This window comes from Microplitis mediator, chromosome 8, assembly GCF_029852145.1.
Source record: "Microplitis mediator isolate UGA2020A chromosome 8, iyMicMedi2.1, whole genome shotgun sequence".
NCBI classification, from domain to species: domain Eukaryota; kingdom Metazoa; phylum Arthropoda; class Insecta; order Hymenoptera; family Braconidae; genus Microplitis; species Microplitis mediator.
The window spans coordinates 393,332-411,815 of record NC_079976.1 but is presented as its reverse complement, the minus strand read 5'-3'; the positions used below and the strand labels follow the sequence as shown (position 1 = coordinate 411,815).

General features: G+C 30.2%; 1 protein-coding gene across 3 annotated transcripts; it reads left to right on the top strand.

Annotated features, from left to right (window-relative positions):
- Nucleotides 1-421: 421 nt before the first annotated feature.
- Nucleotides 422-16,946, top strand: LOC130673762 (UDP-N-acetylglucosamine--peptide N-acetylglucosaminyltransferase 110 kDa subunit). 3 transcript variants are annotated; one of them, XM_057478939.1, is made up of 9 exons: nt 422-904; nt 2,384-2,534; nt 2,627-2,870; nt 2,986-3,054; nt 6,081-6,277; nt 13,622-13,711; nt 13,775-13,955; nt 14,046-15,994; nt 16,073-16,946. In XM_057478939.1, exons 1-9 carry the CDS (start codon nt 811-813, stop codon nt 16,263-16,265), a joined length of 3,168 nt encoding a protein of 1,055 aa, XP_057334922.1. In that variant the 5' UTR covers nt 422-810; the 3' UTR covers nt 16,266-16,946. The 3 variants fall into 3 exon arrangements, with proteins under 3 accessions (XP_057334922.1, XP_057334921.1, XP_057334923.1); XM_057478938.1 differs by lacking the exon at nt 422-904 and adding an exon at nt 1,932-2,296; XM_057478940.1 differs by lacking the exons at nt 422-904; nt 2,384-2,534; nt 2,627-2,870; nt 2,986-3,054; nt 6,081-6,277 and adding an exon at nt 12,465-13,083.
- Nucleotides 16,947-18,484: the final 1,538 nt, after the last annotated feature.

The window sequence follows — 18,484 nt, the reverse complement described above, 5'->3', positions numbered from 1 at the left end:
AATTTTCGTCACGTGTCAATTTAAATTTCCAGCCAAGATGGCGCTTTAACATTCGAAATTGTTAATTTCATTTATTCAATTATTTTAAATAATTAATTAATAAATAGGGGTAATGAATATTTTATAAATCATTTTTAATTAGTTTTTATTAATCTTTAATAAGTAGTTATATTGAATACAATAATTTTGATGACAGTTGCCGCCATTTTGAATTTAAAACCTCGAACCCAAAAAAAATTTGAAATATAAATTTACAACTTAATAAATTTTATTGGTTATTTCTTTGTAATAAAAGTGGCCATTAATTAATAATTTTTATGAAAAATAATAATTAGAGGGTCTTGAAGTTAAACAGAAGTTTAAATGCAAGTGAAGTATAAAAAATTGTACGTCAATTGATTGGAGTAAAAAGACAAGAGAGAGAGAAAGAGCGAACAGCCAGGTCACGGATTGCAAATCAATTAAAAATGGCGTCTTTTAATATCTCGTAGATTTATCGCGAATGATATCGCATTTTTTAAACGGTTTATTAACGTAGAGGCTCTTAAACGTTACAATTTAAATCCATTGTTTCGGTTACACTGCAACAAAACGTAAATAAGATTATCTGGTAGATTCGGGAATTGTTTTTTTTTTTTCAACCAGTGACTTGTGACTTGAGTACAAAAGACCACAAAGACAAAGAAAAATAATAAGAGTAAGGGTAATTAACAATATAACTTGTAATCGAATGATTTGAAATTACTGTCACAATTATTATTTCGAGAATAATCACTGGGTGATTTAATAATATAAATAATTGGAGACAAAATGCAAGCATCTCAGGCCCAACAGGGACATCAGCAAATTGCAGGCGCTAGTGTTATATTAAAAATGAACGAAATACAACAACTGTCAACAGTCGGTGAGTATTTTAAATTAAATATATTATTTTAATATTGATAATTACTGTTAATTTTTAGTTTATTAAATTAATTAATGGAAATTAAAAATTTAAAAGTCAACTTGACTTTACTACATAAATTAAAAATAATACAGACGTTACTATTTATAGTTATTTATTGATACAAATTGACAGGAAAATTAACATATGTATAATATATATCTATATTAAAAGTAGATTAACAATGAACACGTGTTCACATGTATTGATCAGGTTTCTTTGTTACGTGAAACCAATAATACAGATTGCTATGCGCAAGCCGAGTAATTTAAATCAATTAAATTTGCTAATTAATTAAAATTATTTAATTTAATGATTATAATTATACTCCAATTATATATGGATTATATAAATTTTAAAAGAAATGTAAGTTAATATTTTAAACCTCAAAGCTGACCTTTGAACCCATAAAATTATTTTATTTTGGATATTTGATAAAAAATTAGAAAGTGAGAATTTACGCAGTAGCTACTGCTCCAAGTATATTTTTATGCCTATAGTATTTAATTTATGAAAAATAAACCAGTGGAATATTCCAGAAACCATCTGCTTTACACATAAACTATACAACTAAAATGTTTCCTTCCATTCCATTTATTTCCATTACAATACCTCGCTTGCAGTGACGTATCTAACAAATCAATTTCAATTTAAGATTAAAAATTTATACCATTAAATCAATTTGACTTTTTTTCGATAATTTAAATTTACTCGAGAATTTTCTGTTACAAAAAATAATTAAATGATACAAGTTAAAATATTTGTTAATTGATTAAAAACATGATTTACTTGATTGATTAATTACTTAATTAATTTAATTTAAATAACAAAAATTTACAATCGGGTCCCGTAAATAGTAATTACATCCCTGGTTTATTTTACCACATTCCCCTCTAGTTCATTGCATTTACCTCGAGTCCCCTATCCTTGGCATTGTGTGGGTCTATATGTGCTCCCTTCCCTTGGATATAATTCAAACGTAGGGTGAAATCTGTACGGTAATGTTATAACTCGTAACAAGAAAAGATTACGCAGTTGCTTTTCTACAAGCTCTACGTTGTACTTAATATAAAAATATATAACATTCGGCGTGTCAGGTCATATGCTAATTAACAGTCTCGTGTGTGAACAGCCGAGCTGATAAATATTTTAGAGATTATAATTACTTATTTTATAAAACTTTTGCCTGAAAAATGAATCCCCAAATAACGAACGTTATTTCGTTGAATCAGTTTATTAAAAACAACGATGGTCCTCGTAATGAATATTATGCCGGTCGAAATGTTCCTAAAAATAATGAAGAAGGTGAATTAAATCATGGAGTTGATTTTAAATTAGTTAATAATTCATATTGTTAGTAATTTATTTTGTTTTTTATTTTTTTTCATGTTTTTGATTTTGTCATTAATAAAAGTTTTATTGTTATGATTTTTGTTGTAGGGCTTTTGGAGTTGGCGCATCGTGAATATCAATCTGGAGATTATGAAAATGCTGAGAGACACTGCATGCAGTTATGGCGACAAGAAACAAATAATACTGGTGTTTTATTATTATTATCTTCAATTCATTTCCAGTGTCGACGACTTGAAAAGTAAATATTCATTCATTTATTTATTTATTTATGTTAATGATTTATAAATAAATTGTTTTAATTAATTGTTTAAATTAATACTTTTTTTTTAGATCAGCACACTACAGCAGTCTTGCTATAAAACAAAATCCATTATTAGCAGAAGCTTACAGTAATTTAGGAAACGTCTACAAGGAACGAGGACAACTTCAAGAAGCTCTGGAAAACTACAGACATGCGGTACGACTAAAGCCGGACTTTATTGATGGGTATATAAACTTGGCGGCCGCGTTGGTGGCTGCTGGAGACATGGAACAAGCCGTTCAAGCTTACGTCACTGCTTTGCAATACAATCCAGTAAGTAATCCAGGCCAGATTTAATCCATAGTTCTGCCGGGAACAAACACCAGCTCAACAGTCACATATATTTAAATATATAATTAATTAAATTGTATTTTATTATTATTTTCAGGATCTCTATTGCGTCCGCAGTGATCTCGGTAATCTTTTGAAAGCATTAGCAAGACTTGATGAAGCTAAGGTAACTGTAATTTAAAATAGACAACAAATTTTATCACGTGTCACAATAATATGAATTAGTACTCTTAGTTTTTTTATTTTGTTTTGTTCATTTTATTTTATATAATTTATTTTCTTTTTTTTTTTTTTGTTACTTAGTTTTATTTTCAAAAACATGATACTTATTATTACTATTGTTATTATTATTTAATTAAAGAGTACTAATACATAACGTGCATGTGCCTCCAGTAAAGTTCTTAAGCAATGCGTAGAGCGATTTTAATTTGATTTTAATTTAATTGCTCAATGCAGAAAGCTATCTTTATTTTTATATTTTAAATAATTTTTTTTTTAATGCTGGCTGATTTTATGCTGCGCGGCGCGCGTCTGTTATCAAAATTAAAAAATAAATAAGTCAAGTTTTCATAAATAAAGTGAAATTCAAAAAAATTAGAAACAAAACTATTTATAATTTTGATTGCAGACTCATACTTTGGCATTTTAAATTCCGTCTGGATATTTTTTATTAGATGAGTGCGAGATGGAAGAAAAATTTTATAAAAATACTTAACATGCAGACGGAAATTTGCGCGACATGGAATCATTTGAATTAAAATTTTTAAATTATTAAAATGCTTCCATGTGCAATGTGTTTGTTATTGATCTTATTTTATTTTACACATAATGATTAATGATAAAGATTAAATGTTACTAAAATAAGATCAATGCGCGCGATAATTAAGTTCATCATTAGCTCTCATTTTAAATTAATTTATCACTTTTTTTTGTACAGCAATATATGTATTCATTAGGTTTTTTTATCATCACATGCATTATTTGCGCGAGGATACTTGACAATTATTATTTAATATCAAATAAATTATTAATAATGATTCAACATAAAATATTTTAATTTCATGAATTAAACTGATTTATTCTTATTGATAATAATTATTGTTAAAAATTCTAAAAATAAATCATTATTACTTAATACATTTTAAAAATGATTTATTACTGTTACTATTATTAAAAATAATTATATATATTATTTATAATATTGAAAAAAAATTTTAGTCAAGTATTCTGTCTAAGCAGCGCGGCGCTGGCGGATTAAAAAATATATTTACAAAATTTAATTAAATCATTTTTTAAAATTAAAAAAATTAATATTACTAAAGAGGAATTAATTGGTTTGTAAATAATAAAATGAATAAATATTTTAATTTGTAAATATATTTATGGCAAAATGATATGAGCGCGACAATAAAAAAAAAGAAAGTTATCTGCATTTAATTTAACAATAAAACGATTCTTAAGAACTTTCAATGGATTAATATGATTTTATCTTTTTTATTTCTTTAACAGAAAATAATATTTATAAACTCGAGCAATAAAATTATGAAATAAAGTTTTAGCAAAATAAATAAATTGATTTATGAAAAAAAATTGATAAAAGTAAACAAATAAAAAAGAAAAAATAAAGTTATTATCTGTAAGTGATAAATAGAATAAGGGGGTGTTAAGAGAGAGGAGATGGGAGAGATAGAGTGTATTGAAGAGACATTAACGCAGCTGTCTTGTTGTTGTCACGGGATTATCAACTCTAGGAGAGGAAGTTGGATCTATTCAATCGGTATCATCCCATACTGGTTGCTACATCAGGGTGAAATCTCACTACCGAGAGTCCGGTTCGTTCAGTAACACACACACACACTCAATGTGTCTCTCCTCAGAGTGTCTATACGTTTAGTGTATGAGAGAGCTTGCGACCCATACCTACCGTCAACCTACCAAAGGGTATACCAAAGGTAATGTAGATCCCAAGGTCGATCTCAATCCCTCTCACCAGATCTTATCCATATTTATTATCACTCCACTCCTTTTTTATTTTATCAGCTCTTTAATTATTTTTTTTTCTTTTTCAACACTACTATTAGTGTAAAAAAAAATCCTTTAGATCCTTTATTAAATAAATATTTAAATTAAATTTTATATTTTAATCCAATTTTCCTTTGAGATCGACCAAACCGCATTTCCCCTTTTTTTATTTACTCTTCTTTAGGTACGGAATTTATTACAGTGTATTTATGCAAGCCCGCCTCTCGCATTGCGCGTACTATTTTTTTTTGTTTCTTTTTTTTAAATTTTTTTCTGCATCCCTTCAAAAATATCACAGGTCTTTAATTTTGAATTTAATTAAAATTGAATGTAAATAATTATAAATGAAATTTAAAATATTAAAAAATGATTAAAGATTGTTAAGTTTGCTCAAGAGTAAACCAGACGCATTCAGGAAACTCTTAAGCAAAAATTTAATAAACACTGTGAAATTTTTACGCGCGTTTTAATGTCCTTATTCATTAATCATAATAATTATGCTCATTACATTCATCAACATCCAGTGTTTCCTTATAATAAAACACAAGTCGACACTAGTTAACAACAGACATGAATCATTATTGAAGAAACAAGTCTCAAGGAAATTTAATTAATTATTCTTATTATTGTTATTATTATTATTTAAATATTTATTTTTATTTATTTTTTTACTTGGCATATAAATTTTTTTACTCAATAATGAACATAAATTCTTTGAGATATTTTTTTTTCAACTTAAATTTAAAAATGTAAAAAATTTTATTAAATTTATTTATCTAGGAGGACATTCAACAACATCCTGGGTTAGAATTTTAAATAAATTGCGATGTGTTTTCCGATTTATAGGAAGAAAGAATTTATATAATAGCCATCAGCGCTTTTGATGAGTTAATAATATAAAATAATTATTTAGGAAACGACAGGTGATTCTTTCTTGCTAAAGATCCAGAGCACTGGTCGGAGCACGTCGCAATGGCAGCAGCGCGGCAATTAAATTATATTTTATTATTATTATTATTATTATCATTATTATTATTATTATTATTATTATTATACAAAGTAAAATATATAAATAGAGAGACGGGCGAAACGCGCGGCGCGCCATTGTATTTAAGATCGCGAATAATGTTTTTTTTTTGGCTAATTTGTTTATGTTTTATTTGACTCTAGGCTTGTTACCTGAAGGCCATTGAGACGCGGCCGGATTTTGCCGTCGCCTGGAGTAATCTAGGTTGTGTTTTCAATGCACAAGGTGAAATATGGCTCGCTATTCATCACTTTGAGAAAGCAGTTGCTCTAGATCCTAATTTCCTCGACGCTTACATTAATCTCGGAAATGTCCTCAAGGAAGCGAGAATTTTTGATCGGTGAGTCTCGTATATTTTTAGTTAATTAACTATTTAGGAAGTCTCAAATTCAATTTTTTACAAGAACAGACTGTTAATTTTTTTTATTTAATTTAAAACTTTGAAATTTAATTTTTGGACGTCAGTATAAAGTTTAGTTAGTTTTGAGTTTTAAAATAATTCAACTTTAGTAAAAAATAAAAAAGTTTTTAATTAATTTTCATAAAATAATTATCATAATAAACGATATTTCCGTAAAATTATTATTTCAATTTATGAATCAATTTAATCGGCTTCCGCAATTTATCTGATAAGCTTCAAGGACGAATATAAAATATAAATTTATATCGAGGAAATAAATAAATAATCAGATTACTGATAAAAAAAATAATTTCATGACAATAAAACTTTGAGTTGAAGGTGAATTATTTTATCGTTTATTTCTTTGGCTTTTATCGGAGGATCTCGAGGGTGTGGACACCAGTGAAAGTGTTACTTGAACCCTTTTATTGATCTAAAAATCTTAAACTTTACCCTCGAGTAGTCTTTTTCACGCAGATTATTTATTTCCCCACGTCCTTCAGGCTCCTCTGTGATTTATTATTTAATATCTACCCGAGAATAAAAAATAAAAATAAACCCCTTTAAGTGGAACGAATTTTTCGATATTTTATTGAGGAATTTTATTTTCTTTCGATCTCTTCCTCTTTATTGACTTTCAACTCTCACGTTTATAAGAAAAATTGAGTACATTCTTGTGGAAAATCGTTTCTCGGTAAAAATATTTTCCACATATATTATTATATTTATAATAATAATAATAATAATAATATATTTTATTTCGTTAAACTGCTGGGGGAAAATTAATCAAAATTGCAAAGACGTAGATAATTGCGCTGAAGACAATCTTCAAGTAATTCTATAGAATTCGATGTAACTCTGGGCCTTAATATTATTGTTATTAAAATTTTTAATAGCCAATAACAAAGTAATCAGTTATTAATTAGTAGCGTGTACTTAATTGTTTAATCTAATAATAAAATAATTTTAATTATTCACATTTAATTACTATCATGTTAAACGTCGTATCTCTCAACAAGCAATTATGATGTCCAAATATAACGAAACGTGGAGTAAACGAGCAAAGTTTAGACCGCAAACTAACCGCATCATAATTATCGGTATCCTTGATTGTTCAAGGTAGCTTAGAGATCGCTTAAAAAAAAATCTGTCTATCGATTGACCCTGCGAGCCAGCTTCAAAACTTCCCGCTGTTTTCGAGGTCCTTGAGCTCGAAAACGTTATTGTGAATACATTTTCGAGTTCTTCGACCTTTAATCGAAAAGTCTTCTATAATAACGCAGACATATAAAAGTAAAGGAAAAAATTGTGTGGAGTTATTCCCAACAAAGGCAAAGTTACAGGCCACTCTTCATAGAGAATCATCTACACCCATCTCCACCCATGTCCACCCACCCTAATATGGGCCTGAACTCAAAAAATAAATTTTTCTGAGGACTGTAAAGGGCTTTTTCCACTAAAGGATTTCATAATGAACAAAAAACGTTTATATTATGATGAGTTATTCACAACAGGAGTAAAGTTACAGGCCACTCTTCATTGAGAATCATCTACACCCATCTCCACCCATGTCCACCCACCCTCATATGGGCCTGAACTCAAAAAATAAATTTATCTTAGGACTTTTTTGGGTGTTTCCTACTAGAGGCCACTATAATGAACAAAAAACGTTTCTATTGTGATGAGTTATTCCCAACAGGAGCAAAGTTACAGGCCACTCTTCATTGAGAATCATCTACACCCATCTCCACCCATGTCCACCCACCCTCATATGAGCCTGAACTCAAAAAATAAATTTATCTTAGGACTTTTTTGGGTGTTTCCTACTAGAGGCCACTATAATGAACAAAAAACGTTTCTATTGTAATGGGTTATTCCTAACAGGAGCAAAGTTACGGGCCACTCTTCATAAGAAATCATGAACTACCTCATCCTCATTTATCTTCATTTATCCTCATTTATCCTCATATGGGTCTGAACTCAGAAAATAAATTTTTCTTAGAACTTTTTCGGGTGTTTCCTACTAAAGGCCACTATAATGAACAAAAAATATTTATATTGTGATGGGTTATTCCCAACAGAAGCAAAGTTACGGAATTCTCTACGCAGAATGCCATAGACATGGCACCTTCATCCATGTTCCCCCATGTTCCCCCATGTTCCCACATGTTCACCCATTCTCATATGGGGCTGAACTTAAAAAATAAACTTTTCTTAGGGCTTTTAGCAGTTTCTTCTACTAGAAGACATCGCAATAAACAAACACTTTAATATTGTGTCAAGTTATCTCTAACAGAAAAAAAGTTACAGGCCAGTTTTCGTAAAAATACATCGACAGACATTTTCTCTGATCCTCTTTAGCCCGACGTGTGGTCATAAGTAAAAAAAAATTACGAACTTTTATGAGTTTTATTTTACTGGGTAAAGAAATCAAAACATTTTATGCTAATAAAGTAAAAAAAATCCTTTCACCGTACAATTTTATCAGATTAAATTTAAATTTAAATGCCACAGCTAATTAATAATTGAAATCATTATAAGTGCAATTTATTGTACGCCTCGGGCGTGACACGCTTACTCGCATAATTTTCTGCCGTTACACTTGTATTAATTCGAATTAACATAATAAAAACTTTCTAGCACACAGAAAGCTCTATAATAAACAAGTCGCATGCAATACTAAAGTCAATTTACTTAAATCCGTCCGCAAAATAAAATTCCGTACATTCGTACCTTTTTATGTTCCTCTCTACGGAAATCTTGTAACTCCAGAATTACGTGATCAATCGACTAGTTTTTTTTTTTTTTTCATCAGCTCTGCTCGATATAATTTTTATTTGCACAATTTGATCGGCGGTCGGATGAAATAACGAAACGACAGTCTTAAAGTTTGTGCTAAATAAAAACGACCGAGTTGTTTACGACAGGAAATAAACCTGAAGTTGATAATCTCGAGTCTTACATTTTCTTTCTTGTACTTTTAAAGCTAAAGTATTTTACTTTTTTCATCTCTATAAATAACCCGACAAAAAAAAAAAACGTTTTGAAAGTTTGCCTAAAAGAATTCATAATTTATTTAGAGCCAAAAATTTTCTAAAGGTCCAAAGTTATTACAGAAAAAGAAAGCCATTAGATAAAATAGACTAAAGTTAAACTTTTTTAGCTTGCTCTTTAACCTTATTCAATCCCTTTTATATTTAGCTCTGGATCTGAAACCTTAAAACTTTTTCTGTCCTTTTATTTTTATTAAATCCTTTGAAATTGATCCTGAATCCACACACACACACACTCACATATGTGTATTTTTTTCTTCTACAAACTCCATCTATAGAAAATCATTCCTCTTTTATCGCTCTCATTGTCTGTATGACGCTATAAAGGATCGGTCTTTATTTTTTTATCTTCCTTTTATTATTTTTTTCATTACACGGTTGGCCAAATGGTCGTCATACAAAAGAACAGGAAAAGTAGAAAAAAAAAAAGTCTAAAACTATTTTACAATAAAGCTCAGCTGTTACACGTCCTAATTCATCCCAATGATGACTTGAGTTTTCTCAATTATCTTCAACTATTCACCGTTCTATAAAAGTAAAAAAAAAAAAGTGCCCATTATTCAACACTCTATTGTCTTTAGCCATTTAAATAAATTCTTTATTACGCTACTATTTTTAGTTTTGACTGGTGTTTTATTTATTTGGGAAATTTATTTTCGACAAAGCGCTATTGTCTACTTAAAAGTATCTACCGTTATATTGTCTATTGATTTATGTATGATATGTGTATATATCATTTATATCGTTCGTGATGTAATAGTATAAAAATTTTATTGTCTTATTTGTGCCATAATATTACCAAAGTGTTTCTTCTTTAACTTGGAGACATTTTTTTTTATGAATTATATTTCTAGTCAGCAATAAATATAAAATATAAAATTTAAATTTTATGTTAAGGGGATTCTCAGACGGTGCCCCCCACTTTTTAAAAATTTTCAGTGACTTTCAACTGTCATAACCGTATTCAAATTTGATTAATTAATTAAAAAAAAAATTAAAACCTTAATTGAAAAAAGTGCAACGTAGTCGTAATTTCGTTGAGATATAGAATTTAAAAAAAATTACTTACGATTGATATTAATTGGGAGTTAAATAAAATTTGTTGAATAAATTTCAGCCAACAAAATTTAAAAATTCGAATTATAAAATTGACATGAGATTTTACTGAAACTTATTCAACAAATTTTGTTTAACTTCTAATTGATATCAAGTGTAAATAATTTTTTTTTAAATCTATATATCGGCGAAATTACGACTACGCTGCCCTTTTTTCAATTAAGCTTTTAATTTTTTTTTAATTAATTAATAAAATTTGAATACGGTTATGACAGTTGAAAGTCATTGAAAATTTTTAAAAAGTGGGGGGCACTGTCTGAGAATGGCCTTAATTTTAAAGAAAATAAACGATTTAAAAAAATAGAGTTGAATTAAAAGTCTTTAGTAAGAACACTAAGAATTTTTTTAATTTTTATTGGCTTGTTTTTTTTTTACTCACGAGACTTATTAATTAAATAGACAAAGTTTTTGCAGATATTTATATTAATGAAAACAAGAAAGGACTTTAATTGAAAGATTAAAAAAACTATGTAATTTATGTCTCATTTTACAGTCAATATAAATTTAATTTAATGAAATAAATAAATTTATTCAAAACTACGCGAATAATTTAAAGTGCACTCAATGAATTTGAATAAATTATTTAGATGTTTCTATGAATTTAAAATTAAACTCCAAGTATGTTTAGTTGAATTAATTGCTAAACTAAATAATCAGTAATGATAATAATAACAATAATTATTATTATTATTGTTATTGTGGTAATACATGAACGGGGTACATAAAATAGCGCATGAGCAAGCAAATGTTGAATGGGCGTTTGCTGGCTTCCTGTTTTCAAGCTTTTGGTAAATCGATACTAAAATACTAACTATTAATTTATTTAAATTTTTTAAATAAATAAATTTAAAAAAAAAATAACGTAGAAACAAAGTCGCATAATTATTCAAATTTCAATTTTTGTATTTCCTAATATCCGTAACTGTCGAAATTATGTGAATTTTTTATTTTAAGAAATTTTTCTATTGATTTCAAATATAAAGGAGCAATTGATATAAATATCAGTTGTTGTTAATAAATAATTGAACGATAAAAAAAAGTAGTCAAAAAAAAAAAATAATAAATGGTCGTCTGGCGCCGCGAAATAATATCGCAGTAGAATGGAACAAAGTAAAAGTAGACGGAGCAACGAACGGCTAATGTGCTATCATGTAGTCCCCATCAGTATCTGTCTCTATAACTAGAGAGGAGTAAAAAGAAGAAAAAAAAACGATTACGAGGGTGTGTAGTAAACTTTGGATGTATCTGCAGCTACCCGTGTCGGCTGTAAAAGCCCACTGAAAGTAGATACAAATCACCTGGCACCTCCATAACCCACCAGTACAATGGAGCACACGAGTTTGCATTAGTTTCGGAGTATAAGTCAGGGCATAAAAGACCAGGAGCACTAAGGCATTATTCCTTAGTCTACAGAGCACGTTTGGATGCCGTATAATCCACAAGAGACTGAATGTACGTAGAGGATATATAGATACACTAGGTGGTGCGTTCGACGCCGACGCCGACGCTGACTCCGACTCTGACGTTGACGCCGGCTCTTAGGCAATCGGAATTATAGTATACCCCTATCGCAACTTGTGATACGGCAACCAAAGCCAGTAGTTTAGTTCGTAGTCCCTCGAACACATCGTTTCTCTATTTCTATATACTATTACCTTAAAATCTATTTTATCTCTACCTTTAATATTTACTTCTTCTATAATAATAACTAATTAGATTTGCAACTTTTCAACTATCAACTATCTCTACCTTCGTATTACATTTTTTTTCAAATTTATTTTTATAGATAGAATTTTTTTTATATTTATTGTTTAATCAATTATTAAAAAAAATTTTCATATAAATTATTGATTAATAATATTAATAAACTAGACATTGATAATTTTTTTTTACTAAATATTATAAATTTATTGGGTTTTAAATAGTAGAGACTAGTAAATTTAAAGTGATAAATTTAATTAAATTTGAAAGTGAATTTCGTACATATTAATAGAAATTTCCTTTTAATCTCGAAAAGTTGATTAAAAAAAAAATGAGGGAAAGTGGAATCGAGAATACGCGAGTGTTATTGTAAACAGGCGTGTCAACAAATATCAATCAACACATTTCACTATTTCTATACGAGCTACGGAAAAAAATTCCAATAACAAAAAAAAATAATAATAAAAAAAATGAAATAGCTGCCATCTAATGCGTAATTCGAGAAAATAAAATATTTATTAACTAAACAAAGACTGATACTTAGTTTAATTAAAAAAACAAAAAACAGGGTTTTTTTTTCAAATCTATAACCGGCCGTAAATATTTTTATTTTTATAAAAAAGAAACTCGATACTGATAACAAATAGAGCTAATGAATTAATGGAACCGGTAATGAATTAAAAGCGCGAGGGTTTTAAATAAATAGTGATAAGTAATTAGAGATGGATAAGATATGGAGTACCAATGTGTCATTGTCTACACGGTGATTTCACCCTCGACGTCAGACGGACCTTCGATACGTCTTCAGTTGGAAAACGTCGTCACTAGTCCTGTACCAACTGGATGCCTTGCTTGGATTAAGTCCTGGATCAAGAGGTTTTACACTCTTACTTTTTCGTCGTCCCGAATCCCCAATTCCCAGTCCCTCGATTTATCTCTCAATCCCTGGCTACTTTTTTACTGTCAATTTATCTCCTTTCAATCTTCATCATTATCATTAAATTCTATTTTACTTTTCTTTTTACGATTCGGGTATTGAAGTCAATCTCAATCTTAATTGGAATTCCAATCTCGCTACTCGATTTAAAACTTGAGCTTAATATTTTACCCAACTGATAGCTGAAAGCTCGTTGAGGTCCTCAAAAAGAAAAAGAAAAAAAAATAACTCACTGATATTTTTATATTTAAACGTCTATTCGATAATGGCCAAAGATATTTCAAACAAGATAAAGTCTTTGAGCTTTTAGTGCTCTGATACTCTTGAGTACTCGAGTAATAAAAAACAACATCAATAAAAAAATATTCATTCGCGTGCGGTTATTTTTTATACAGATCACAATCGGTCTGCACATTTTATTTAATATTTAATCCTACGAGTATTAAAATTAATGTATGTTTTATTTTTTTTTTACAGAGCTGTTGCTGCATATTTAAGAGCATTAAATTTAAGTCCTAACAATGCTGTCGTCCACGGAAATCTTGCTTGTGTTTATTATGAGCAGGGGTAAGTATTTATAATAAAAAAAATGTTTATTGTTTAAATAAAAATGTATAATTTAATAAACAGGCTCATTGATCTGGCAATTGATACTTACCGTCGTGCAATTGAGCTTCAGCCAAATTTCCCTGATGCCTACTGTAATCTTGCAAATGCACTCAAGGAGAAAGGTCAAGTGGTTGAAGCCGAGGAATGCTACAACACAGCCCTCCGTCTGTGTCCCACCCACGCAGACTCTCTTAATAATCTGGTAAGCCATAAAACAAAAAGTTATTCCCAAGTAAACGTGCTCTGATAATAAAATAAAACTAACTAGTAAAAAAACCACGTGTTCAAACAGGCCAACATAAAACGTGAGCAAGGTTACATCGAGGAGGCGACTCGTCTCTATCTGAAAGCCCTTGAGGTCTTCCCGGAGTTTGCTGCCGCGCACAGCAACCTGGCCTCCGTCCTCCAGCAGCAGGGAAAGCTCAATGAAGCGCTCATGCACTACAAAGAGGCGATCCGCATCCAGCCGACCTTCGCGGATGCCTACTCCAACATGGGCAACACCCTCAAGGAGATGCAAGACATCCAGGGTGCTCTCCAATGCTACACTCGCGCTATTCAGATAAATCCCGCGTTCGCAGACGCACACTCAAATCTCGCCTCGATCCACAAGGACTCGGGCAACATTCCTGAAGCCATTCAGTCATACCGCACAGCTCTTAAGCTCAAACCAGATTTCCCAGACGCGTACTGCAATCTCGCTCACTGCTTGCAGATTGCCTGCGACTGGACTGACTACGAAGCGCGCATGAAGAAGCTCGTCTCCATAGTCGCCGAGCAATTGGACAAAAACCGGCTGCCCAGTGTCCATCCTCATCACTCAATGCTCTATCCTCTTTCCCACGAGTTCCGCAAGGCGATCGCTGCCCGTCACGCCAACCTCTGCATCGAAAAGATCCACGTTCTCCACAAGCCGCCTTACAAGTATCCCCGTGAAGCCGGGGTAAGGTTGAAAATTGGTTACGTGTCTTCAGACTTTGGTAATCACCCGACAAGTCATCTCATGCAATCTATTCCCGGGCTACATGATAAATCTAACGTTGAAATATTCTGCTACGCGTTGAGCACGGATGACGGCACTAATTTCCGTTCTAAAATCGCTCGTGAAGCTGAACACTTTATTGATCTATCTCAGGTACCCTGTAATGGAAAAGCTGCTGATCGCATTAATAACGACGGTATCCATATCTTGGTAAATATGAACGGTTACACAAAAGGAGCTAGAAATGAAATATTTGCTCTACGTCCGGCTCCTATCCAAGTTATGTGGTTGGGATACCCAGGTACTTCGGGAGCCAGTTTCATGGATTACTTGATCACCGACGAGGTCACTTCACCCGTTGAATTAGCGAGCCAGTACAGTGAGAAACTTGCTTACATGCCCCACACTTACTTCATTGGAGATCACAAACAAATGTTCCCGCACTTGAAGGAACGGCTGATACTCACCGATAAATTAAACATGAAAGGTAAACTAGCGGACAATGTTGCTGTTATAAATGCCACTGACTTGTCGCCGATGATTGAAAATACGATGGTAAAAGAGATTCGCGAGATAGTGGTAGCTGATTCAAAGAACAAGCCGGTTGAGATATCAATGAAGATCGCCGAGTTGCCGACAACAACGCCCATTGAAACAATGATTGCTTCAGGGCAGTGCCAGATGTCGGTCAATGGCGTGGTTGTGCAAAACGGAATGGCGCCAACCCCAGTCAATACTAAAACAGCAACAGGTGAAGAAGTACCTCAGAGTATTGTCATTACTACGAGACAACAGTACGGATTGCCAGAGGATGCCGTTGTTTATTGCAACTTTAATCAGCTTTACAAAATAGATCCTCTTACGCTGCACATGTGGGCGTACATATTGAAACACGTTCCTAATTCCGTACTATGGCTGCTGAGATTCCCCGCAGTCGGTGAACCCAATTTGCAAGCCACTGCTCAGCAATTAGGATTAGCCCCGGGCAGGATTCTCTTCAGCAATGTCGCGGCTAAAGAGGAACACGTCAGACGTGGACAATTAGCAGACGTATGTCTTGATACTCCACTTTGCAATGGGCACACCACTAGCATGGATGTTCTCTGGACCGGTACTCCAGTTGTTACGTTACCTGGTGAGACCTTGGCCTCCAGAGTTGCCGCCAGTCAGCTTAATACCCTGGGATGTCCGGAGTTGGTGGCCAGGACCAGACAAGAGTACCAAGATATCGCCGTACGATTGGGTACCGACAGAGAATTGTAAGTTTTTTTTTGCTTCATTTAATCAAGAGTTTGAAAAATTTTTGTTAATAATTAATTTAATTTTTTTTTCAACAGTTTGAAGACAATAAGAGTAAAAGTATGGAAAGCAAGATCAGAAAGTCCATTGTTTGATTGCAAAATGTATGCACTAGGAATGGAAATGCTTTACAAACGCATGTGGGAACGTTACAGCCGCGGAGAAAAACCAGATCACATTGCGGCTGTTGACAAAACAAATGACAATTTATTAAAAATTACAGCGACATAATCTGTTTAAATATTTCGTAAAAACGATCTCATCTTTAATTAATTTCTCATTTTTTTTTTTCTTTTATTTTTATTAATATTATTTACGTCCATTGAGACTCAAGCTTCACTTGTACGTCAGGAAAATAAATAAATTTAAATTATTAGACAGGACATTAATTTTAAAATGTGAAAGGATTATTGATTTTGATCGTAGATTAATTGCTATTATTATAATTATAATTATTATTATTATTATTATTATTATGTATAAAATGAAGCAAGGAGATAAGGATAAGACGATAATGACACAAACAACTCAGTCAATTAAAATGTAAATTTTATATCAGAAACAAAATTTATGTTTAAACTTTTTTTTTTTTTACACAAGAGAAAATATTAAAGTTAATTTTGTTTTTTTATAATTAAAACTTTATTTATAAAAATGAGTTGTAAGAAAACAAGATTGTAAATAATTACAAGATTACTTAAATACATTAATTTTATTTTATTATTACCATTAAAGCTTTTTTGGGCATTTGGTTATAAAAATTAATAAGGCCCAAAAAAATATTTAAAAAAAAAAAAAAACATGTGTGACAAGGATATTTAAGGGAGTTTATTATTAATTACTATTTAAATAGAAATAGAATAATTAAATGTTATGTATAATTTAGGTAATAAATATAAGAATATATATAAACATTTTACTGTCATTAATTAATTATTCAAGTGTTTGATTAGATTTTGTTGCCTAAATATTTTCCGAGTACATAATTGCATTTTAAATGGACAGAAATTTTTAAAAAAATTTCAGTAACCAAAGGAGCGAATATAATCTGAAGCTCAATTTATCAGAGATTACAAAACCGTATGTTGATATTAATAAAATATAAATATTTATTATTTTTTTTTAGGGTAGACGATTGCAATTAAATTTTATGAGATCAATAAAAGCCACAGACGACTGATAAATTGTTAAATTTGTACTTGATTGAAGTTTAAAGAGCAGGAAGTCGAAGCAAAATTGTCTTCAACAAAAATTTATGTAAGTTATATTTTATTTTATTGTTATTATAATTATTTTTAAACTTTTTTAATTTTCAAATCAGGCTATTGTTGAAAATAAAGTATTAGCTGAAGCTGTAGCAGAAGAAAAAGATTTGAGGACTGAACAGAGAAAATTCATTGGATTACCAATTGAGTATTTCAATAAAATAAAATCTACCCACAGTCCAATCGGGATTGCTGATTAATAACAACAACAATTTCTATGCTCCGTAAAACCAATAAATTAGTTTTTTAAAAATAAAGTTTTATAGAGAACTTTAATTATAGGAAACAGAATAACAATATTTGAAATATCTCCAAGTCGCTGATAAATTAAATGAAAAATTTTTCTACAATACAATTATCCGGTACTAAAATTAATACACTTACTTTTAAATAATTAATATTTTTTTTTTTATGGTTGGAGTTTGTTATTTTGACTGATCCCTTCACTTTGAAACTGTAAAAATTACATTATTTCTGAGACATATAGTAATTATTAGAGTTTCATATAAGATTTTTTTTCAGTCCTTAATAGCAAACAGCAAATTATTATTATTATTATTTTTTATTTAATTGGCCATGAAGTCGAAGCTTCTTGCGGCCATCCCTTAGTACAATATAATATAACAATAATATAGTATACATAAGAGTAAAAATAATTACATTATTAAATAATTTAATATAACAATATCATACTCAATCATCACATAAATCGCGTGCCAAATGCCAAAAGGGCGTATAATTTTTTTTTTTGTGCCAATCGTTTTGAAAACATGTTCTAAGCCTAAAAATGAAAAAAAAAAATTTCCAAAGCCAAAAGGGCGTATGTCTCAAGTTATACGCCCTTTTGGCTTTAGGGAATTGAAAATTTAGTGATCTAAAGCCAAAAAGGCGTATAATTTTTTTTGGTAATAGTCGACTTTTAATTGTATTTAAAGTTTAAAAATAAGATTGAATATTTCAAATTTAAAATATTTTATTATTAAACTAGTAAAACTAGAAACAAATTATATTTAATTTAACATTTTATAAAGATAATAATTAAAATTTTTCAAAATTAAAAGAGAAGAGAAACAACTTATATTTAATTATAATTTTTAAAAAATTTATTTGTTTACTTGATAATACGGAATTTTTATTCGAAATTTCGAAAAATTTTGATTTTTTTTTATACGCCCTTTTGGCTTT